At 42.2% G+C, this 25,469-nt stretch overlaps 1 protein-coding gene across 1 annotated transcript in view; it reads left to right on the top strand.

Annotated features, from left to right (window-relative positions):
- Nucleotides 1–25,469, top strand: part of FMN2 (formin 2) — an 828,101-nt gene that overhangs the window by 174,280 nt on the left and 628,352 nt on the right. The window contains 1 exon segment of the mRNA XM_029594024.1: nucleotides 10,039–10,174. Within this exon segment, the coding sequence (XP_029449884.1) occupies nucleotides 10,039–10,174 (136 nt within the window).

Below are 25,469 nucleotides of genomic sequence, written 5' to 3'. Positions count from 1 at the left end.
GATCTGTAGATCTGACACACTTGGATAGTGATCTACTTAGATTATAAGGTTGCTGATAGGATGCTCCAAATCACATCTCCCATCTACAGAATCAGAAGTAGTGAAATCCTAGACTTCTTTAAGGGGTTCTTCTCAGGCAAATGGTAAGAGATTTCATGAGGGAGGAGATAATGCTGAACCTGGTGCATACAAATAGAGAAAGTATTTCTAATACAAGAAGAGTGGTGTGCTACAAAAGAACTAACGACATTGCAATCCTAATATATTAAAGGTAAGCATTATCAAAATGTCATATCTTCAATCACAATTTATCAAATATGAACATTTATACAAAACAGTGATTAAAATTACATAAAATGCAATGCATACATGCATCAAAATAATTAGAAATAAAAACCACCCAACAGAAAAACCCATGATCCTCCTTTTAGTATTGAAGAATTAGGAAAAGTCTTGCCACCTCAGAGTAAGCGTCTTGCACAATTCACTGGAGAAATATCCAAGATATGTTCCAGCTCCAAAAGACCGAAAGAAACCAATTAAAAAAAAAAAAAATAAAAATAAAAATCAGTCAATTGAAAACTAGTCAATCTCTGCAACAATGGTTTGGTTGCATCAACACAGAAGGCAGCAATGTTTACCTGACATGTTTTACCTGCATCAGGCTTCTTCAGGGGATTTTTTTCAAACTACTGTTAATTCCAAAAGTGTCACAATAATGCCTCTATATCATGCTCAATGCACCAAAATATATATGTATTTAAAATTCATGACCTAATGTTCTGTTATTTAAGATTAGTGTTTCATGGCACTCCCGTTCTGCAGGCTGACCCGATTTCAATAATGAATACCTTGTTTTAAAATACCACTTAAATTAGTGTTTGTTTTTACCGCTGCTGCTCTGGGTCTGCTTCTGCTTGCCCGACATGGGCCATGTTTCGGCAGATTCACTGCCTGCTTCAGGGGCCGCGGGAAACCTTTTTTAAATAAAAAATAAAAAACAGAAAAAAGCAATTTTCAAACACAATAAAGAATAAACACGCGGTAAGCTAACTTATAGGGTCAAGCCAAGACACAGGCTGACGCTACGCTAGCCACCGCACAAAAGAAACCACAATAAGGGGTTCCCTTGAATGGTTGTTGAATATATTGGACAAGGGAACGAGGTTGGTTATTGACTAATATAAGGACAGCTGTGTCAGAGCAGACACAGGCTAATGAAATGGTGGGAGGGGCATAATTCTGTATATCTGCCCTGGGTGCAGAAAAAGATGGTCCTGGTTCTGTCAGGGGAGCCCCATTTTTGTCTCTTTGTAGAGATTTAGCCTTTTGTTTGGCAGGATGTTTTGTTGCCAACCTTCCTTCCTTTAGAAGTAAGGGGAAAGGAAGGAGTCTCTTCCTCCCTTCCTTCCATTGTGTAAAGCATTAGAAATATTTCGCCTGAGAATGTCTTAGGCTCTCATTTTGAAGAGAAGTAAGAATAGTTTCCCTCTGGAAACCCCTACTGAAGTCTTCATCCTGGATGACAGTAAAATAGCAAATTTGGAAATGCTGGAGAATTTTGGATCTTGGGTATTTTGGGGGGAGTCCATGTGCATCTAGGACACCCTGGCCCACCTGGGACTTTTTTTTTATGGCCTGCAGGGTGATATATAGTGAAGGATGCCTGCATTGATAAAGAGAACTTGGAGAAATTGAAAAATGGGCGTAACAACCCCCATGATTTTTCTATTACATGGAGGTATATAAAAATGTTAAATCATACAAAATGATTGCCACTGAAGATCATCAGCAGTAAGGTGTGTTAAATTGAAACATCCTCCCAGGATTTCCACTTGATTTGGCCCTTATCACTGCTGATACCACACTTTCTGAGATTCATCCCCCGTGCCTTGTGTCCTGGAGGTCTAGTCTTCCCCTCACCCATGCCCTTGGAGACTCCATCCTCCAGGGCTCTAAAGAGTTTGTGACTGAGCAAGGACTTGGCTCTGGGATAGAGTGTGACCCCCCCCCCCCTGCCTTCAAGGATAAATACTAGGAGAGACTACGGAGAAATGCTTAATACTCTGGGTTTTACTGAAAATGGAGGACTTACCAGTTGGTTGGTACTGGGTTGAGGCCACACCATTTGAAAAGCTTGTGTGGCATGGACAAAGCTATAGGACCAGGTGGAATATATCCCTAGGATATTAATGAAGCTCAAGTTCTGGCGGGTCTGCTGAAGAGTCTGAAATGTCTTATGTACCTCGAGGGTCACACAAATTTGAAGTTCATAGCAACAAACTCTGACACTGAAGTCAAACAGTCTTGCAGAAAATGTCATTGTGCTGCTGAGGTAGCTGGAAGGCACATTTCTTCTGGTGTGCTAACACTTCTTGAACAGCTGGCACTAGTTTAAAGCTCTGGGAAGAAATGGAGGGAGCTTCAGCTAGGGGAAGCAGGGTGATGGGGGGGGGGGGGTGGGGAATATTACAGGTGGATACTGCACTTCCCACTTCACTTTTCCCATATCCCCAAACTATGCCAAAAATAGTATATGGTGTATTTTAGGAGCATGTAAACATGCAGAAAATAGTTCTGAGTACAACAGTTGTCATGCTATTTGTGCACAGAATATAATTTTTCAGGATATCATATCCAGTACATAAATTGAAAGTAAAATGTTTTTCCTTTCTTTCATTCTCCCCTCACCCCTGCCCAGTCTCTTCTGTTTTCATCTTGTCTGCTTTTTCCTGATTCACCTTTCCATTTTATTCTTCTATGCTAATCTCCTTTCTTCATTTATCTCTCCCTCATTTGTCTCAGATAGCTGACATTAGAAATTAAAGATATCTCCATTTATTGTGCTTTAGTCTTACATTATCTTCTTTCCTGTCTCTCACCTATCCTCTTTCCCACCTTTCACTTCTGGGATTCCTCCCCTATTAACCTCCTTTTACTGGTTTTCAGCTCCCCATCTCTTGCTCTCCTATCTCACTCTTCTCTCGCAGCCTCCTCCCAACCCTGCAGCTCCTCCTCTGGCTCTCCCACATCCTAACTTCTCTAATCTTTTCCAAAAACACCCTAGTTCCCCCCAGTATCCCAGCCCCCTAACTTATCAGCTTTCTATTCTTTTCTTGTGTCTTCCACTCTTCTCCCACCTCCATACACTTAAGAAAATGCCATACTGGGTCAGACCAAGGGTCCATCAAGCCCAGCATCCTGTTTCCAACAGTGGCCAAACCTGGCAAGTACCCAAAAAAAGTCTATTCCATGTAACCATTGCTAATGGCAGTGGCTATTCTCTAAGTGAACTTAATAGCAGGTAATGGACTTCTCCTCCAAGAACTTATCCAATCCTTTTTTAAACACAGCTATACTAACTGCACTAACCACATCCTCTGGCAACAAATTCCAGAGTTTAATTGTGCGTTGAGTAAAAAAGAACTTTCTCTGATTAGTTTTTTTTTTTTTTTTTTTTTTTTAAGTTATAAACAATTTTTATTAAGTCATTGAAAAAAAAACGTTACAATCGTCCCGGGAGGGTTGGTCGCTTCACCCATCCCAGGCCAGCCACAACATAACTCTGAAGAGTAACCCTAAGATCCCCCCCCTTCCATATCCCACCCCCCCGTCCTGTAACCAGTAGCAATAAATTACTCATGGTTTCCGTAAAACATAAGGAGAACAGCAGAAACTGGCAAAGCAAACTGTTGGAAAATCACCACGTAGCTTAGAAAGTCCAAAACTATACACAGTCATTGAGAATCCGACTTCTGGCTGCTGGTGGAAGAGTTTGAATATAGGAGTCCCATACATTCAGGAATCTGCGTCTTGTAGCTGGCGAGTGTCGAATTGACAATTGTTCCATATGCATCATAGCGTGAAAGAGGTTTCGCCAGGTCCAAAAAGAAGGCTTATCAGTACTACGCCATCCCAGTAATATCACCCTCTTCCCCACCACACTCGCCTTTTGCAACAATAGACGGGTGCCAGGATCTCGTATTCTCAAAGGTGGTATACATCCAAAAAGGAGCCATAAGGGCGCAACCGGAATAGAAAGATGTAATATCCTCGCCAAATAATAAGCAATCTTTGTCCAGAAAGCTTTGATGGCTGGGCAAGCCCAAAAAGCATGTGCCAATGTACTCTGTTCATGGTGACAACGGGTACAAGCGCTCGATTGAGCAATCTGTTGCCGCTGCGCCATCTGAGGGGACACATATGCCCTCCCTAAAAATTTGTATTGTAACTCTCTATAGTATATATTTTGCGAGATTCTGGCAACCCGACCAAAACAACTTCGCAGAACTGAGGAAGTGACCATAAATTCCCCATCCCTATTCCACCGGTCAGCAAGCGTATCAAAAATCTCCACAGCCTGCAGCTTGCGCAGTTGTTTATAATACTGCGATATGGACGGGGTCTGGGAACCGGATAAACCTAACAACTTCTCCAGTTTTTGAAAAGCTGATAGTCGCACAAACGCGACTGGTACGGTTTTAGTATAGTGCATGATTTGCAAATAAGAAAATTCAGAAACCACTTTCCTACCATACTGTTCGCGCAGTTCTGAGAAAGAGAACAGCGACCCTTGGTCATTAAATAAATGGCCCAAATGCGTGAATCCCGCCTCCCTCCATCTCTGAAACCCCCTAGAGGTGGAGCCCGGAGAGAAATCCGCGTTACCCTTCACCGGTAGGAGATAAGCGCTCACTCGAGGTATTTGAAGCAATTTTGTCATAGATACCCAAGCCTGTCGTACCGGTTGCACTATCTTGGAATGCGTCAAGAGGGGGGAAAGCTTCACTGACTCGACTTAGAGCACAAAGCATGCATGCTGCGGGTAAATTAAAGCACTCTCCGCCCCATAACTAGTATGAGACGAAGTTCCCAACACCCAATCTCGAATAACACGCATGTTACAGGCTAATGCATATAGGGGTAAATGCGGAACTCCCAGTCCCCCCACACCCCAACCCTGCTGTAACCAGGATAAAGGGAGTCTCGCTCTCCTTCCCTTCCAGAGAAACTGGCGCAGAGAGCGATCTAACTGAGCCACCTCCTTTCGCCGCAAGTGAATGGGCAAGTTTTGCAAAATATACAACCACTTGGGAAGAATAACCATTTTATAAAAATTTATTCGACCACACAACGATAGGGGAAGACTTTGCCACGCCCGAAGCCTGTCCTGTGTGACTCGCATCAGATACGGAACATTGACGTGATAGACCATAGAGGGGTCGATGGGAATAAACACTCCTAAATAACGGAAAGTACCCGTAGCCCACTGTAGTGGAAAAGAACCTCGCCAGCGCTCCCGCAAGGCCTCCGGAAAAGCCAGTGCCGAAGACTTATTGGCATTAAGCCGAAGCCCCGAAAAAGTTCCAAAGTTGCCTATCATATCCAGCAAGCTTGGTAATGAAGATACAGGCTCTGTTAAAAAGACAAGTAGATCATCAGCGAACGCGGCACATTTAAATATTTCCGTATCAAACCGTACCCCACGGATAGTGCGAGCCTGCTGAATCGCCATCAACAGTGGTTCCAGTTGCAGAATAAAAAGAAGTGGGGACAACGGGCAGCCTTGACGAGTGCCCCTCAATATAGAGAATACCTCTGACCGATCCCTATTAACCATTATCGCTGCTTGAGGTTCAGTATATAATAATTGGACTGCCTGATAAAAGAACCCCTCAAACCCCATGTGTCGCAATATATAGAATAAATAAGGCCACTCAACTCTGTCGAATGCCTTCTCAGCATCAAAACTAATAACTAAATGAGGAGCCTGCATATTCCGACACATTTCCATAGCAACTAAAACGCGCCGGATATTGAAAAGAGCATATCTCTTCCTGACAAAGCCTACCTGATGTGGACCCACCAAGGAGGGAAGCAGATTAGCTAAGCGGTCTGCCAATATTTTGGCTAACAATTTGTGATCACAATTTAATAAAGAGATAGGACGGTACGACGCAGGCGTCAAAGGGTCCCTATCAGATTTGGGAATAAGCGTGATGTGGGCTAGATTCATCTGTGCGGGAAACTTCCCTTGTTGGATAAGAGCAGAATACAAGGAAGCCAAAGGTCCCGTCACTTTATCAACAAGGCACTTGTAAAATTCTGCCGAAAAACCGTCGGGTCCCGGGGCTTTCAACCGCTTAGACTTATGTATTGCTAGACGAATTTCCTCCTCAGAAATAGGGAGATTCAAAGCCTGTTTGTGCTCCTCAGTAAGTGTAGAAATGGGAAGGGAGGCACAAAAACGCGCGCAAGCCTCCTCCGACCAACTTTCAGCCTGGTAGAGACGTTGATAGTACTCTCTAAACAAGCGCAAAATAGAGCGCGTATGAGTCTCTACGTGCCCGTTTTTGTCCTTAAGCCCCGCAACAAACCTAGTCACCCTGGAGGAGCGAATCAGATGGGTCATCAATTTACCCGCCTTATTGCTATGTTGGTATAGCTGATGCTGATAATATACTACACTCTTCTTAGCCCGTTGATGTAAAACAGTATTTAACGTACACTGCACAGAAAAATATTCATCCCTATTCTTTTGTGTGTTAGATTGAAGAAGCCGAACCCGCGCGCTCTTCTCTGATTAGTTTTAAATGTGCCCCATGCTAACTTCATGGAGTGCTCCCTAGTCTTTCTAATATCTGAAAGAGTAAATAACCAATTCACATCTCCCCGTTCTAGACCTCTCACCTCTATCATATCCCCCCTCAGTCGTCTCTTCTCCATGCTGAAAAGTCCTAACCTCTTTAGTCTTTCCTCATAGGGGAGCTGTTCCATTCCCCTTATCATTTTGGTAGCCCTTCTCTGTACCTTCTCCATCGCAATTATATCTTTTTTGAGATGAGGCGACCAGAATTGTACACAGTATTCAAGGTGCGGTCTCACCATGGAGCGATACAGAGGCTTCTTGCTTGCTTTCCTCATATTAGTCCACTATCACTCCTGTTTTTTCTCTTTTTTTTTCTCTTCAACTCAAATGCTATTATCTCTTAGCTGTTCCCACCTTACTCTCATCCTTCCATTTTACTAATCTTTTCCATGGCAAGTGTGGAACAGAAGCAAAGCAACCACCATAAACACTGGAGTAGTGGAACTCAAAGTAGCAGCAGTCCTTCACAGCTGCTGCCTCTTCCCCTGTGTAGGCTTCATTTCTAATTAGGACATGAATGCCATAGGAAGACAGAATAGAACACAGCTGCATGGTGAGAGTGCAATGATTTTGGTCTCTCTGGTATTTTCATCCTCCGTTTTAGTTCGTCTGGTTGCCTTTTCTCCTTTCATGCTGCTTGAGATTAGGATATGCCGCAGGTGGATCAGGAGGGAGTGCAGATTGGTGCTGTCGATGGATTACGGAGGGCAATGAGTTTGGCACATTCTGAGGCAGTGGCAGGTACTGCTCTCCTATAGTTTAACTCTCCTCTCTTGTGTCATAGCAGTGGGCTGGCTGTATACCCTCGGATAGTCTTTCAGGTACCTGTGTTTGAGGACCACTGGATTAGAGAACTAGAAGAAGGGAATGCATTGATTTGGAATTCTTCAAAGCTTTCAATACTGTTTCATCAAGTAGGCTCATGAATAAACTGCAAAGTCTTGTAGGTAGGCCACCAAGGTGCTGGCCTGAGCTAGAAACCATGTTAAAATTAAAATATATTGAGCTAAAAATACTGGATGAGTGATAGATAACAGAAGGTGTTGGTAAATTGCAGTTAATAGTACATGAATGCCAAAGAAGCAAATGCTCAGAGGAAAGAATGATCTAAAACAAAAGGGTCATGGTAGGTGTATCCAAGGAGGTAGACTCAGGAGAAATGTCAGAAAACATCTAAATAAATAAAAATAAACGTCTCCACAGAAAAGGCGTCGCATGCATGTCATGGCTTCCCAGGGAATGTGATGGAGGCGCAAAAAGCAATTAAATTTAAGAAAGCATGGTGTAAGCATAAGGGATTCCAGGTTGCAAGGAAGTAAGAGGAAAAATAGAGATCAACAAGAGTCTATGGTAATGCATTAGGAATGAAATTGGACAAACTAGATGGGCCTTGCTGTCTTCCTTCCATTGTATATTTTATATTATGAGCCAGAATCACCTTTCTTTCCTGTAAAGTGTGGGACAGAAGAGCTGAGTAGAGGAAGGCAAGCATACACCACATCCTCTTCTTTTTTTTATAATAATAAACAAAAAAAATCCTACAAGTTTAAGAACATAAATAACTTGAGTCAGGCAAATGGTCTGAGTCCAGCATCCTTACAGTGGCCAGTTCGGGTCCCATGCAGATACCTAGAAAATCCCAATATGGAGTTGCTAGAGGCGCTATTACTCTGTCCCACATCCTCACTTGCTGTCCTTGCTGTGAATCGACTTTGAAATTGGGCCTCCTTAAAATTTCTGACATTGATATGGAGTTGGCTGAGTGAGAGACTGCAACTTTTATTGCTTAGCTCAGCTACTGAAAAGATGGGGGGAAGGGAGATAGTAACTAGACTAAATGGGGTTGTAAGGTCACCACCTCTTGCTTCACCAGTTGTCCTGGCACAATGGTGGGAAAATTCACAGCTATGATTGGGCCAGCCTGATGGACCACCCATTGATGTACTTACCCCTCCCATCCCCCCCCTCAAAGGGGTCTAGGTAGGGGAAGATAGTGAGTACTGTGCTCAGAAATGTATGCAGGCAGTGGATATTCTGTGCTTGGCAAGGAGAGGAGTTGCCACCAGATTCATTACAGTAGTAATAAGGCTGCCTGCTTGAATGCCAGATCCTAGCCCCTTTTATATGCTCAAGTCATTTGTTATATCTATTTATGTAAGTTATAGCCACTTCTGTACTCATGAGACAATAGGGCTGCTTATGGGCAAAATTTTCATTTTGGTTTGTTCATTTATTTTGTAGGTCACCTTAATTTTGTTGAAATATTTTCAGACGGAAAAAAGATTTGATTCATTTTATTCATGTCCCATTAATCTATGGAGAAGCAATGCAGCTTATCTTGAGCTTCAAAATTGGGGTCTTCTAATCAAGTCTAATGAAGATTGTGGGTAGATAACAGAAGTGGGAAGAGAACTCTAAGGTACCAAGATTGTGGCAAAGTGGCACCAAAAATGTCCTGGTACTGTAAAGGGGCAAAAGGGGGTACTAGCAGTGCCAGAAGTTCACTGAGATACTGTCAAAGGAGCAAAGCAGTAGCAAGAATGACAAGAAAAGCACGAGGCTTCAAAAGAGGGCATCAATAATAGTAGCATGGACCTCCAAAGGCACCCTGAAGAGGGGAACAAAGCAACAAAGTTGCAGAGAAAAAAAACCCCCAGCACTGCCAGAGGGGCAAAGCAGCACAAAGAGTGGCATGAAGACATCAAAGCAGCATGAGAGGTGCAAAGCAGCCACTCAGTGCCAAGAACACACCAAGGTGTAGAGTCATGGGTATAGCAGCAAGGTAGTATGGCAGGAAGATCCTTAAGATATAGCATGAGTGGTAAAGTAGCAAGGCAGAGTGGCATCAAGCCCTCTGTGTAGTCTTGGGGTATGGTCGCAAAGCAAAATTGTAGCAAGAACCAGAGAGAACAGCTTCACCTTAATTGGGCCTCCAACCTGTCTATTTGCCCTCTTCCCCAGCCTCAGCTCTGTCCTGGCTATCACCTCACTTAGGGATTTCTTGGTTGCTATACTTACTAGTCTCTCTGCAGCACTTTTCGATGGGCAATAGTCTTGCATGGGAAGCATAAACAAATGAAACTAAAATCTTTGTTTAATTTGTGGACATCATCAACATTTTTTTTTTGAGGGGGGGGGGGGTGGACGGTTACAAATGAAATGAAATGGTCTCATCATTGCATTTTACCCATTTCTTTCAAACAAATGCACACCCCTATCAGACAATGATGTAAGCTTCAAAATGAGCACATCTAACAGTAATAGCAGCTGGCACATTTGTTTAGCTGATTTCCATATGACCAATAATGCATGAACGTGGCTCTTTGCTTTAATTCTTCTATTATGGTATTTTGACACTGTCATTCAGCAAATCTTTCATTCAATTCCAGTGTTCCACTTATCTGGGAAACTATCGATGAACCAGAGGTAGATTTCAATGAATTTGAAGGCCTGTTTTCTAAAACTGCTGTTCAAGAAAGGAAAAAGCCCATTTCTGACACCATCACGAAAACAAAAGCTAAGCAAGTGAGTGTTGTTTCATTTCCAAGGTTTGGTATTTGTAGCATGTAAGCATAGGGGAGAGTGGAAGAAAAAGAATAGTTTGACTCTGTTCTGCTGGGATTTTTACTTGTTGCTAATTTTGAGGGAATTTTCATTGAATGGATTTTTTTTTTGAACTGTTTTCATTCTTGCATACTCTGTGAGGGTGGTTGTTCCTATCCAGTGTGTAAACTGCTGGGGAGTTAGGCTGTTGTGTCACTGCATATCCATGAACAATCAGAAGGCCTTACTCTTTTTGTACAGTGCTGTGTCATGACATAAAGGTTATGATAGTAACAGCACAAAATTACTTTTTGGCAATTTTGATTGTGTAATTTGTGGGTAGAATTTCCTTGCCTCCCAACACACACACTTTCCCTCTTTCTGTCTCTCTCCTGAAGCTGAGTTAGAAGTTAAGTAAGTTTCCCTCTAACTGCTAGGCTGCTAGACCAGGTAAATTATGTTACTTAACCTCTCTGTTTTCTTAAATAGGGATTACATGTTTTTGTTTTAATCTGCCTAAGCTCATTTTACATTTGGTTCTGGTTAGATGGGTAAGTAACTTGGGCTGATACAATAAAATGTATGTTAAAGCTTAGTGCACATTTGATATACTCAAGCACTGGAAAACAAGTTAACGCCTAATGTAGTAAGCTAATGTAATGCAAGTTACTACAGCATGAAAAGTGCGCTGACACAAAAATATGCACATAAGGTGGGCTGTCTGCATAAAACTGAAAAGGCATATTAGACAGGTATAAACCGCTGAGAAAAGAGACTAATCCTGAGATGTATGAGACAAGTGGATGTTGTTGCATGTAATTGCTTTTGAAAACCAGGCCCTAAATATGTTAACGTTTTCTATGGCTAAAGAAAATAGCACACCTCTCACTGAATGTCAACAGAAGTTATTGAAAATGGTGACTGTGCTCAAAGTTCCTGTAACTTTCAGGTTAAAAATAAAAATGAGCAAGTCATCAATTCATATCACTGCTGGCTGGGATAGACTAGTTGAAAATGTGCATGATCTTGATTGGTTCTCCTCCATACTTGTCCCTCCCCAAATAAAAAAAAACAAACCAAAAAACTTTGTTTTGCTTGCCCCATAGACTACAATGTATCCAAAAATAAAAGCAAACAAAAATTTGTTTTTGGTGCTACTAGCCATTAATTTTTGTTTGGGGGGGGAAAAAAATGAGCAGATAGGTCTTTTGGTTTGGTTTTCACATTAGTTTTAAGCAAATGCACATCCCTAGTGACTGCTTTGGCTTCTTAGTCTATTTTGAAAACTGTTCCTTAGTCATTTTCTTTCATTTCATGCACATTAGTGATATCTTGTATAAATATTGCAAAAGTTAAATGTTAAATTCAAGCATATTTGTGAATGCGGTTTATGGTTTGTGGTGGGTTGGGTTTTTTTTGGACCAAACATTTCCTTCTGTTCTTTTAGGTTTCTAACTTAAGAACTCAGGGTGGGGTCTGGCATTGTGAGTCGTCATTCTGGACTACCTGGGAATATTTTCTCCTAATTTAAAGCCCTGTGTTACAAAGAGCCATGCATCAGGGCTTGTTATAGAACCCTGCAAATATGGTCTTGTACTGTGGCTACTAGATGTCGTCTTTGGGATCCCCCCTCCCCCTAAGGGCTATGATCAATGCTTACTTGGCTCACTTGGTCTTGAGAAGCAGAGTTCTGACCTGTTAAATGAGTCCAGATCCTTCATATAAGGGTGCACAGCACTAAGTCACTATATTGCATCCTGGAGCAATATAATTTCAAAAAAGGTTATGTTTTAGTGATCTACCAAGTCTTTTTGATCTAGAGAGCAAGAAAGCATCTGAAAAGCTGAAAGTGATACAATTTAATATTTCAGTAGATACTAGATTCATTTCCTTTACGGGCGGATTTTAAATGCCCTGCTCGCGTAAATCCGCCCGGATTTACGCGAGCAGGGCCCTCGCGCGCCGGCGCACCTATTTTGCATAGGCCGCCTGCGCGCGCAGAGCCCCAGGACACGCGTAAGTCCCGGGGTTTTTTAAGGGAGCGTGTCGGGGGTGGGGCCAAATGATGCGGCGTTTCGGGGGCGGGATGCAGTGTTTCGGGGGCGGGACCGGGGGCGTGGTCGAGGCCTCTGGACCAGCCTCCGGGTCGGATGACGGCGCGCCAGCAGTCCGCTGGTGCGCTGTCATCCATCATTCTATACAAAATAGGTGCGCCGGCGCGCGAGGGCCCTGCTCGCGTAAATCCGGGCGGATTTACGTGAGCAGGGCATTTAAAATCCGCCCGTAAAGGAAATGAATCTAGTATCTACTGAAATATTAAATTGTAAAACTTTCAGCTTTTCAGATGCTTTCTTGCTCTCTGCTTCTAGCAGGCGTAAATCGAGGGACAAAGGTAAGGGGGGGTTTAGATAGGGCCGGGGGGGGGGGGGGTGGGTTAGGTAGGGGAAGGGAGGGGAAGGTGAGGGGAGGGCGAAAGAAAGTTCCCTCCGAGGCCGCTCCGATTTCGGAGCGGCCTCGGAGGGAACGGAGGCAGGCTGCGCGGCTCGGCGCACGCAGGCTGCCCAAAATCGGCAGCCTTGCGCACGCCAATCCAGGATTTTATAAGATACGCGCAGCTATGTGCGTATCTTATAAAATCCAGCGTACTACACAGTGCAGTGACAGCATGCAACACACGTTATCTTGTTGTTTAATATTATCTCCATTGACAAGCAGGGCTGAATTAGCTATGAAATGTGGGTGAAGTCATCTGGCAGCCTCAAACTGACCCTTTTCTAACTCATAGAGCTTTTGCTCTACTGATCACGATCGGGAATTCCCATGTGGGCATTGCTTTGTGAAACCCCCTCAGTCTTTTTTTTTTTTTTTGTCCAAGAGCCAGCACAAATGTGTATGCTATCTCTAAATTTTTTCTTTATTTTTTCTGTAAATTCCTTAATACATCTTTTCTGCAAGTTGTCATGCAGCCTCAGCAATTTCCCAAACAGCACTTTTCAGTGGTATCTTTACTTTTTTTTTTTTTTTTAATCATCAGAATGTTTGACAAGTAGAAAGTCACTGTGAATGGGCTTAAGGGACTGTCTGCAGTAAGAAAATGTCTATTGACTGATATAATCTGTGCTACCACTGCCTTGAGCTGGACCATGACCAGACCAGCTGGTATGCTTGTGGCCAAATGTTCCTCTGTTCGCAAAAGTCGAGGCCTGGAAAATGGAGGAACTGCATAAGTCTCTTAGAAGCTGCAGTTGATCCTCTTACTGGAGCACAGCCTTGTCTTCCTCCCCAGATATGGAGTTGAGCAGGAGCTTCTCAAATATCATCCCTTTTTGACTGAACAGGCCCAATCCTCGTGGGCATGCAAACAAAAGCATGATATGTCAAAGAAAGAGGTACCACTCTGTGGAGCTGCTGGTTTTGGAAAAACAGTCTTGATGCTGACATGCTCTGCATGTGCTGTTACCACATTGAACCTTGGAATGGGAAATGCATTAGATCCTCAACACCATTGGCCATCAGATTTACTGAACCATTTGCTTTTTCTACTTCAGGTCTTAGTACTTCATCAATGAGTATACATCAACCTTATCCTCTGTTTGAACATGGCAAACTGCTCTGACACTATCTCTACTCATCCGTTGATATCTAAGTTCTTGAAAGGCTTATGGAATACTAAACTCCCTCTGTCCTCTGCTTTTTTTTTTTTTTATCAAGACTTCGTATGGTTCTTTAATCCCTGGCTTTCTCTGGAACAGACTATTGCAATGCACTCTATTTGGGTTCACCCGATTCAGCAATCTGTCCTCTTCAATTAATTCAAAATTCTGCCGCACATATATTATCTGGTACTCCATTGAAAAATCACATATCTCCAATACTCTACATTGGCTCCCCATCAGATTTAGAATCCTATATAAAATTTGTCATTCACTCACTCATATATAACCTGTCTTCAACTGTCTGTGTTCAATTTGCGAATCTACAAACTAACAAGACATTTAGGATCCTTAAATAAAAATCTATTAGATGTTCCATCAGTCCACCTTGAAGGCTGGACATTACTTGAAAAAGAGCTTTTTCTGTTGCAGGTCCATCTATTTGGAATAACTTACCAAACACTCTTCGTCAAATTTCAGACTCACAGGAATTTAAGAGATCACTAAAAACGTATCTTTTTGAATTGGCTTTTAACACTCTCATATCAGAACACACCTAATTTCTCTCGATTAATCTCTCTCCCACATTTCACATTTGTTAACCGATAATATTTTTGTCTTGACTCCTTTCGTTCATTCAAACTGGATATTTAATTTTAATTCATTATTTACTTTTTAGTTGTATTTTATCTTTTATTTTTGTTACTTATAAAAACAGAATAAAAACAAAATATTATACTATGAATTTTATATTATGTATGCTTATATGTGAACCATTTTGACCAATTTTATTTTGTAAAAGTGGTATACAAACATTTTAAAATAAATAAACCTCCAGTTACACAATCACCTGTTCCATGGGATCTGAACATGGTTTGGCATAACTTTTGAAGCTGCCATTTGAACCATTTGATCTGCTTCTCTAAAGTTTCTAACATGGAAAGTAATCATTGTAGCATACAGCCAGAAATTGGTGAGCTTCAGGCTTTAGTTCATTACCCTCCTTACATACAGTTCTTTCACAATAGGGGTATGCTTCACAACCACCCGAAATTTTTTCCAACAGTAGTATGAGCTTTCTATACTAATCAAACCATCATGTTAATTATGTTCTTTCAGAGGCCTCATGCACATTGAGAGAGCCCTTCATACCTTAGTTTGTAAAAGAACCTTGGCTTACTACAAAAGAGAACTCCGTGACATGGCAGGCTTTGCAATTATTTGTATGTTATGTCTTTTGTGTTAGAATCGTATCGATGGGCAAACATACATTGTTCATAAGAACATAAGAAAATGCCATACTGGGTCAGACCAAGGGTCCATCAAGCCCAGCATCCTGTTTCCAACAGTGGCCAATCCAGGCCATAAGAACCTGGCAAGTACCCAAAAACTAAGTCTATTCCATGTAACCATTGCTAATGGCAGTGGCTATTCTCTAAGTGAACTTAATAGCAGGTAATGGACTTCTCCTCCAAGAACTTATCCAATCCTTTTTTAAACACAGCTATAGTAACTGCACGAACCACATTCTCTGGCAACAAATTCCAGAGTTTAATTGTGCGTTGAGTAAAAAAGAACTTTCTCCGATTAGTTTTAAATGTGCCCCATGCTAACTTCATGGAGTGCCCCCTAGTCTTTCTACTATCCGAAAGAGTAAATAACCGATTCACATCTACCCGTTCTAGACCTCTCATGATTTTAAACACCTCTATCATATCCCCCCTCAGTCGTCTCTTCATGTCATGGACTCGCTGGCTGGGTCTGGGGATTCCCCTTACAGGAGCAGGGCAAGGTCTTCTGCCCAGCCAGCCACTTCCCCTGTGGGTTGAGTACACAGGTTTTGGTGAATAGCAGAACTTTCTTGGCATGGTACATAGTGGGCTGGGGTTAGGACTTGCAATGGTCAGGCAAGGTTGAAGTCCAGGCACATGGTCGAGGCAGACAGAAGATTAGTAAGGGTTAAGGGCAAGAGGCAGCCTGAGTCAGGCAACAAAGATCAGTCTGAGGAAGGCTAACTAGGAAGGCATGATAAGCAGGGCAGGAGCACAGAAGGACAAGGCAGGAACAGGGAAAGAACATAAAGGCAGGAATGAGATAAACAAGCATTAGGGCAGTGTGAAAGCAAGGCTAAGGAAGGCTGGACAAACAGGAACATGACAAGGAAAAACTGGGTGAGACAGAAGCAAGGAGAGGGACAAGGCAGAAATTGGCTAAAATACCAAGGAAGGAACAAGGTAAATGTACTTCACGGACAGAGCAAACCAGAACAGGGGAACAAGGCAGAAGACAGACAGACTAGGACAGAGAGCAGGAACACAGAGAGGCTAGGCCTGAGGGAGGCCTACACAAGAGAGACAGGCCACTGGAAGGCCCACAAGAAGTGGGGGGGGGGGGGGGGGAGGGAACAATGGGAAACCCACAGGGAACAGGAGATACACTGATAGGCCCAGAGAGAACAAGATAAGGATGGGACAGGAACACAAGAACAGGACAAAGAAAACAAACACAGGAAAACAGGAATCAAGGCTAAACAAGGTATATATGACAGGCAATGAACAAGGAGGCCTAAATAGGCCACAAGGCAAGGTGGGCCAAAGCATGGACCTGACGTGACTTGAAGGGGCATCAAGTTGTGGGAGAGGCAGGGTTAAATGGGGTTGAGCTTGCTGTGTAATGGAGCCATCAAGGAGCTGGCTAGAGCAGGAGAGAGCATGGCTCAGTGAGGACCTCTGCTGGCAGGAAGAGAGGGCTGCCTAGCAGCCAGGATCATTACAATCCAGCTGACTAGCAGATTGCATTGTGCACTGCTGTGTACTAGGAGGTCTACAAACTACAGCCACCATCAAAGCAAATCAAATTAGAGCCATTGCTACATCGGTGGATCATCTGTGAATCACACAACTTGAAGGTATCTGCAAAGCTGCAACATGGTCATCAGTACATAATTTCATGTCCCATTACTGTCGGGACAATCTGAGTGAGAAAACATTCTGACAGTTTTGAGTAGCCTGTTCACCCAGTAGTCAACTCTCCATGGGTTGTTTTTTTTTTTTTTTTAGTAAACGTTCCACTACAACCCTCAGCTTGGGACTCCCCATATGTCATGACTAATTCAGCCCTGCTTCTCAATAGAGAAAACAAGTTTGCTCTCTGTAAGAGGTGCTCTCTTTAGATAGGCTAGATCAGCCATATTAAAAACCTACCTGCTTCCCTGCAGACCTAGCTAGAATTAGCTCTAAAATCAATGGAGGGGGCTTGTGAGGCAACACACATGCAGGAATTCCTGCACATGCTCAGTAGAGCAAACGCTCTCTAAGTTTGTAGAAAGGTCTGTTTAGTACTGCCGGATAACATCACCCAGATGTCATGGCTAATTCATCCTGCTATGGAGAACATAGTTTGCTGTAAGCAAACATGCTTTACTGCATCATATCAAATATTAAGGATGTGAATCGTTTTTTGACGATTTAAAATATCGTCCGATATATTTTAAATCGTCAAAAATCATTAGGGCCACGATACAATACCAATTCCCCCGATTTATCGTCAAAAAATCGTAAATTGGGGGAAGGGGGAGGGCAGGAAAACCGGCACACTAAAACACCCAAAAACCCACCCCCGACCCTTTAAATTAAATCCCCCACCCTCCCGAACCCCCCCCAAATGCCTTAAATTACCTGGGGGTCCAGCGGCGGTCCGGAACGGCCTCCTGCAATTGAATCGTGTTGTCTTCAGCCAGCGCCATTTGCGCCGCCATTTTGCAAAATGGTGGCGCAAAATGGCGGCGGCCATAGACCAACACGATTCGGTCTATGGCCGCCGCCATTTTGCGCTGCCATTTTGCAAAATGGCGGCGCAAATGGCGCCGACTGAAGACAACACGATTCAATTGCAGGAGGCCGTTCCGGACCGCCGCTGGAGCCCCAGGTAATTTAAGGCATTTGGGGGGGGGGGGTTCGGGAGGGTGGGGGATTTAATTTAAAGGGTCGGGGGTGGGTTTTAGGGGGTTTTAGTGTGCCTGTTCACGATTTTAATGATTTTCACAATACTCTAAACACCCAAACGGCGACGATACGATTCCCTTCCCCTCCCAGCCGAAATCGATCGTTAAGGCGATCGAGGACACGATTCACATCTCTATCAAATATATAATACAATAGAAACAGACCTTGAAAGTTAAATTGAGAAGCACACTGTATCACATGAGCTAAACATTCAGATTTGTCCTTTACAAACTAGGCTAATATGAAGCATGGGGTAGGGGGATTAGATTAGATTCCTTTTTTTTTTTTTTAATATAACTGCCTCACTAGCCTTGGTGGCTGTAGGGATTATTACAAAATGTAATACGATGTAGAAAGGGGCCTAGATGTGTTGCTTTTTACAAGACTAATATCTAAGCGAAGTTGAAGATGGTGAAGCCTGAAATGGCTTATTAATGGAGGTTCTGGAACCCATCATTAATGGGTTTTGAGAATAGTTAGGAAATACAGGTGGCAGTGGTGGAAAAAGGATTGGGTGGTTAGGTGAAAAGTTGAGGAGGAGGGGAGTTGGTGTTTGGGTTACATATGGAAATTTATATGCTCATCTACCCTAAATAGACAAATCTCAACTGGGTTCACTGAATGGGTCATTTGATCTTTTTTTATGATGACATTTATTTTGTTACTGGGGAGATTTGTGGATTAAATTAGTATTTTACCCCCAGTTTCTGCACTGGAAAATGAAGATTCTCCAGCAATAGAAAATGAATTGGTGTCTGAAAGGGAAGAGGACACTTAATGCACCCAGAACCCTTTTAATACTAACAAATGCTATCAAGGAACTGCTTGAAGATTCTGTAATCAGAAGAACTAATTTGAGAACTCATTTTGAAGGGGACAGAATAGCTAAATGCCTTCTGGGAACATCAACTGGTAGAAATGAAAACCAGGTAATCTGCCATGACAGAAAAAAAGTAAGGACTCTCAATGTAGTCATCCACCTGAGGACCAATGACCTCGCTAGAAATTGTATCCAAGTAGTAAGAAAGATTTCCAGAATTGAGGAAAGCGTAGACACATGGCAAAGACTAATCCATATAAATAACTTTAATACATGGCTCAAATTATGATGGAAAGAAAATGGTTTTGGATACATTGGAGGTGGGGACAGTGTATGGATAAAGTTGGGCCTACATTTGTCCATGGCAGGAAAGAGGATCCGAAGTGAGAAATTCAGCTCATATATAATCAGGCATTTAAACTAAAGAATGGGGGTGCTAGAAGGTAGCTAATGATATTGGAATGACATCCCCCAACAATACAGAAAATGGGAGGGGAGGAGAAAAAAATCAATCAACTCAATTTTCTACACAAGGCAAAGATCAGAAAAGGTGATTATGAAGATTAGCATGCCAAGAGAGAGAAGCTGGAAAGCTATGACCACAAATACTCATAGTCTGGGAAAATAAAAACCCAGATCTGCAGGCCCTCATAGTGGAGGTAGATTTGGACACAGTTGCTATTACAGAGAAATGGTTCATTGTGTCTCCTGATTGGGATACAGCCATACCAGCCTAAAACATGTTAAGGACAGATAGAGATGACAAGAAAAGGGAAGATTAACTCTTTATGTCAAAAACTATTTCCAAGCACCTGAAATGCAAGGGGAGTTGGGGTATGGATGAAGCGCTATGGGTTGTCCTAAAACCAGATGGTGCTTCCATTTACACTGGCGTGGTATATACACCACCACTAAATAGAATAGTGGGATAGGGATCTGATAGAGGACATCCAAAAGATGGGAAAGAAGGGAGAAGTATTGCTAGTTGGAGATTGTAATCTGCCAGATTTGGATTGGAGTATCGTAACTGCAGCAGCTGCAAGAAGAAGAGAGAGTAGATGCCCTTCAAAAGCTTCTATGCAAACAGATGGTGTTGGAGGCCATGAAGGGAAATGTCAGGGGGAGGAGGGATACTCGATCTAGTACTCATAAATGGGGATAATGTGTCTGTCTGGGTGGGTGCTCACCTGAGCAGTAGTGATCGTCCGGTGGTATGATTTGATAAAGCAGCAAAGACTGAGAAAAGGCACATAGTAACATAATAATGACAGAAGAAAAAGACCAAAATGGTCCATCCAGTCTGCCCACCAAGCTTCCCAAGGTAGTAACTGCCCCTCCTCGCAGGCTACCCCCCACATTTCCACCAAGGCTAGTAACTGCCGCTCCGTTCAGGTTACCCCCAAGCTTTTGCATTCATTCCCATCCTCTAGGAATCTACAGTGTTTATCCCACACCCCTTTGAAATCCTTCACAGTTTTAGTCTTCACCACTTCCTCAATAAGGGCATTCCAGGCATCTACCACACTCTCCATGAAGTCATTTTTCCTGACATTGGTTCTAAGTCTTCCTCCCTGGAGTTTCAAATCATGACCCCCTAATTCTACTAAATTGTTTCCAATGGAAAAGATTTGTTGTTGACCATGGATCATACAAACCTTCAGATACATGAAAGGTTTTAATCCTATCACCCTGCTCCTCCTCTCCTCCAAGGTATACATATTCAAGTTCATCAGCTTCTCCTCATAAGTCATTTGATGGAGACCACCTACCATTTTGGTCGCCGTTCTCTGGATCCCCTCCATCCTGTATTTCCCCTTTGAGATACACCTCCAAAACTGAATACAGTACCCCGGATGAGGCCTCACCCAAGGACCTGTACAAGAGGATTATCAATTTCCTTTTCTTACTAGATATAGAGAGGAATATGCAACCTAGCATTCTTCTGGCTTTAGCTATCGCCGTGTCACATTGCTTTGTCAACTTCAGGTCATTAGACACTATCACCCCAAGATCTCTCTCATGCTCCTTGCTCATCAGCCCTTCATCCCCCAACACTTACAGTTCTTTTGGATTACTACAACCCAAATGCATGACTCTGCACTTCTTGGCATTGAATCACAGCTGCCATATCTTTGACCGCTCTTCCAGCTTCCTTAAATCCCATCTCATTCTCTCTATTCCTTCTGGCATGTCCACTCTGTTGCAGATCTTAGTATCATCTGCAAATGAATAAACTTTACCTTCTATCCCTTCCGCAATGTCTCTCACAAAGATGTTGAACAGAACTGGTCCTGACACTGATCCCTGTGGCACTCCACTTAACACCATTCTCTCTTCAGAGTGGGTTCCATTTACCATCACCCATTGTCTTCTATCCATCAACCAGTTTGTAATCCATGCCATCCCCTTGGAGCTCACGCCCAAGCTTCTCATTTTGTTGATAAGTCTTCTATGTGGGTCCATATCAAAAGCTTTACTACAATCCAATTAAATTACATCGAGGGCTCTTCCCTGATACAGTTCTCTAGTCACCCAATCAAAGAAATCAATTAGATTCGTCTGATAGGACCTTCCCCTAGTGAATCCATGCTGCCTCTGATTGAGCAACCCACTGGATTGGAGATAGTTCACTATCCTTTCCTTCAGCAGAGACTCCGTTAATTTTCCCACCACCGAGGTGATGTTAACCAGCCTGTAGTTCCAGCCTTTTCTCTGCTCCACTTTTGTGAAGTGGGAACACCACCACTCTTCTCCTGTCACTCGGCACCACTCTTTCCTGGGGATCTATTGAACAGGTCACACAGTGAGTGGACCCACCAGCACATCTGAGTTCCCTCAGTATTCTGGGATGATCCTCATCAGGCCCAATGGCTTTGTCCACTTTCAGTTTTCTTAACTCTTCCCATACATTATCTTTCGTAAATGGAGTTTCATCTACTCTACACCCTTCTATGGTTTTGAAAACAAGTGATGGTCCTTCTCCAAGGTCTTCCTTAGTGAACATTGAATTGAAGTCACATACTGATCCAAGTTTCAGACTTCAAAAATACAGACTTTGGTAAAATGAAGATGTACCTTGAGAAAGAACTATAAGATTGGGAAAAGATGGGTGAAGTGGAAAGACAGTGGGACAAATTAAAAGGAGCTATTACAATAGCAACTAACTTTTTATGTAAGAAAAGTAAACGAAAGGAGTATTGGAATTCAAAAGGGCATGGGATAAACACTGCAGATTCTTAGAGGCCAGGGATAGGAATCAAGAACTAAGGTAAACTATATTAACTTTAGGTGTAGCACTTCTGCAGGGAATGGGTAACATGCACAGAGTGGCAATTACTACTCTTAACAGAGAAGGAACAGGGGGTAACATACACTGCGCTACGGTTAGTATAATATGGAACTTACTGGGCAGATTTGATGGACCATTTGGTTTTTATCTGCTGTCAATTACTATGTTACTATGTTATGCTAATGATATTATTCCTTTCAAACGTTTGTGGAATTTTGTAGGCTTGAACTGTTACTGACTGGGTGGCCTTTGTACAGTTTATTTTTAAATGGTCTTTTGTGACAGAGACATTAATTAAATGCAGTGCAAACTGTATAGTTCTCCATCTGTGCAAAGATGAACTAGAGTACAGAGAGGTATGCACAAGCATATGAACTGCAGAGGGATAACTAGTTGTTGTGGATTGAGCTGTTAATGCTTTGTTTCCTATTCAAATGCCTTTACTTATCTATTTTGACATCTCCATATTTGAGATGACTCAGGAAATTACAAAATCACAAGGTAGGAGGCAATATCATACTGTGGAATGGTAACTGGTCAAAAGATACAAAACATAGGTCTTAATGGTCAGGTTTGCCAATGGAGACAAGACAATAGTGGTGTGCTTCATGGATTTGTACTGGGACCAGTGTTTAACATATTTATAAAATAATCTAGGAATAAATAGCAAGGTGATCAGATTTGTAGATGACACAATTATTCACAGTAGTTAAAACAGGAGCTGATTGCAAGAGGATATTGTGAGAATGGGGAACTCTGTGTTTAGGTGGCAATTCACAATTGTCCATATTGGCCGATTCAATCTAGTGCGCTCAGCCAAGTGCACAACTTTATACACGATTAGATGTGCCTTTTGAACGTGTGTCCACAACTCCTGATGTAATACAGGGATTAATGAATCCAAAATGCACGTCCAAACCACTGCGAAGCTAATAGCGCTCGGCACATGTAAAGTACATGTAGATGAAGCTATTAACTAATCCTTGCGATTCACAACAATTTCTCAAGCAGCCAATGCAAAGCAGCCAATTTTATGCTAGCCCAGGGCTGGTGACAAGATCTGCCGTGCTGTAGGGCTCATTGGAAAAATAAAAAAAATCCTGCTTTCTGTGATACCTCCTCTTAGTATCGACAGGATACTAAGTAGGAGGAATCACAAAAGCAGATCCAAGTTTAAAAAAGAAAACTATTCTGGGCACCCATTATACATGGTCCAGGCCGTGTACATTGTGCCGGTAATAGATAGAGGTGGGTGATAGAGGTTTGTAAAACTGTGTGGTAAAGAACTAGTTAATAGGGAATGGTTATTTATACTATCAAATGGTTTTAGGGAATGTCCCCTTGTTCTAATACTAACAGCAGATTTAAAACTAATTGGTGTTAAAGCACAATTAAGCCACAGAATTTAGCAGAACATGTGATTAAGGCTAATAGAAGAACTGAATTTAAAAAAAGTTTGGAAAAAGTTTCAGGAAGACAGATCCATAAATGATTAGCCAGACTTTGGTTTCTCCATCTCTTAATTCTTGGGAAAAGCAACATGAAACAGACTTTCATCCTGGGATTTGCTGGCAACCCATACTCTCCACTGTTGGAGACCAGATGTTGGGTTTTGTGGTCTTGACCCATCATGACATGTCTTCTGTTATGTTAAAGGAAAGACAGCTAAAACAAAAATTGTTTTTTTCCCCATTCTAAATTTATTCATGGCAGTGCAACATGTCAAGGTTGAAGGTTCAGTGTAAAAAAAAAAAAAATCTTATGTGAATCCATTTTTTTCCATAGTTACACTGGAAATAGAGAAAAGTTACTCAAGTAAGACGAAGACCCGCATTTTTATACTATTCATGCTAAACTTATATTGTTCAATGAGCCATATTAACAGAAAAACAAGTCTTTTGGAGGCACATTCAAATATTCATATTTGTAAATTGAAATATTAGATTCATTTTTAGGCATGTTTTGCTTCAGTGAGATTGCTGCCTGTTGATAGTCTGTCCATTTGTATGTATGAAGCCTGAGGGGGAAGGGGGTTCTGAACCCTTGCTGGTCCAAGAGGAAACCCTGGGATCCAGTGCCAGCAGGGTTCCCAATGCCTGCCTGCAGATTAGTGTCCTACCTGGTGAAGGCTAAAAAGGAAAAAGTCCACAGGGTGAGAGGGGAGAGAAGACTGGAGGGGGAGGAAGTTGAGTTGAGACTTAAGGGGAAGGATACAGAGTGATATTGGGGGCGACTTCCAGTGGCACACTTGTTACTCATATAGTCATACACACAGACCTCGCTTAACCACTTGTAGGCACTCCATCTCTAACCTATCTTTCACCCGTGCATCACAATCACTGGCAAAACGTTTAATTTGTTTCCTTGACTCTTTATTTAGGTAAATGCATCTGTGACATATTTTTAGCATACACGTTCCAACTAGTTTGCTTCAAAGCAGCATCAAACTTTCTGTGGTGGTGAGTGCCAGACAAGATCCTGAAAAGCTCCATGTGACTCTACAGGCTGAATAGAACTATCTGTAACCTAGTAAAGTGCTGGATGGGGTTCAATATCCCCTTATTAAATTATTTTATGGAAAGGCTGCCTTGCTGATTCATAGCAGAGCTGGGGAGCCCCTTAGCACGCCAGTGTATAACCCTCTGATCTCCCCCTAAAGCGTTTTTTCCTTATCTGCCTCCTTATTCCTGTTTTTTCTTCTCATTTAAAAATTAACCAAAGCTGCTAGTGGATTCTGTTCCTGATTTACAAACTGGCATAAAACTGTTTGTTTTCCCTGTGAAATGGGAATTTTGAGACAGTAGTTGTGGTTTATGTCACTGGATGAGGCTGTTAAGTAAGTGACTTTTTTTTTCCCCCTACTAGGACTAAGATTTGGGTAGATCTGCAGAGCATGCTTCTAGTAATTAGTGACTGATTCTCCTTGAGGCAACTACAAAGAGAACATGTTGCCCACAACATAAATCTATACACAGAAGTTAACAAGACTGAACATGGAGAGTCTGTGTTCTCATTTCAGTTCATAACTTGACATTTGTATGACAGTTTAATCCAATGCAAATGAGTCTCCTTTGAGTTTCTTCTGTTGTGTTGATTGGATTAATATACTGCTGCCCTCCAGAACCAAAAACAAAGTGCCCGATAGTGGATTGATTTGTTGGGTTTTGACCATTGGAAGTGTGATCAAAAGAATAGATAGCCTCGTCTGCTACTTATTATAGAGGCGGCAACAAAGTTTCACTGGAATTTGTATTTAGTGCAGATGTAAATGTAAAGTGATAGTATTTGTGGGATAACATCCCACATGCTTCATGATAATGTTATCTGACAATGTTTGAAACTGACATTGAAACAGTCTGTCATGTGTGTTTTACCTTTCAAATATGAACTTAAGTTTAAAGGAATAGTTTAATCTGTAATCAGCATATAGTGTAAACCAGAGCAACATAATGGGAATACAATTTTTCCATATTCTATTTTCTGTCGTATTCAAGCCAAAAGAGGAAGTTAT

The sequence above is a fragment of the Rhinatrema bivittatum genome, chromosome 3, assembly GCF_901001135.1.
Source record: "Rhinatrema bivittatum chromosome 3, aRhiBiv1.1, whole genome shotgun sequence".
In the NCBI taxonomy this organism is placed as follows: Eukaryota; Metazoa; Chordata; class Amphibia; order Gymnophiona; family Rhinatrematidae; genus Rhinatrema; species Rhinatrema bivittatum.
Note: the sequence above shows the minus strand (reverse complement) of the source record. Positions and strands in the feature narration are given on the sequence as shown.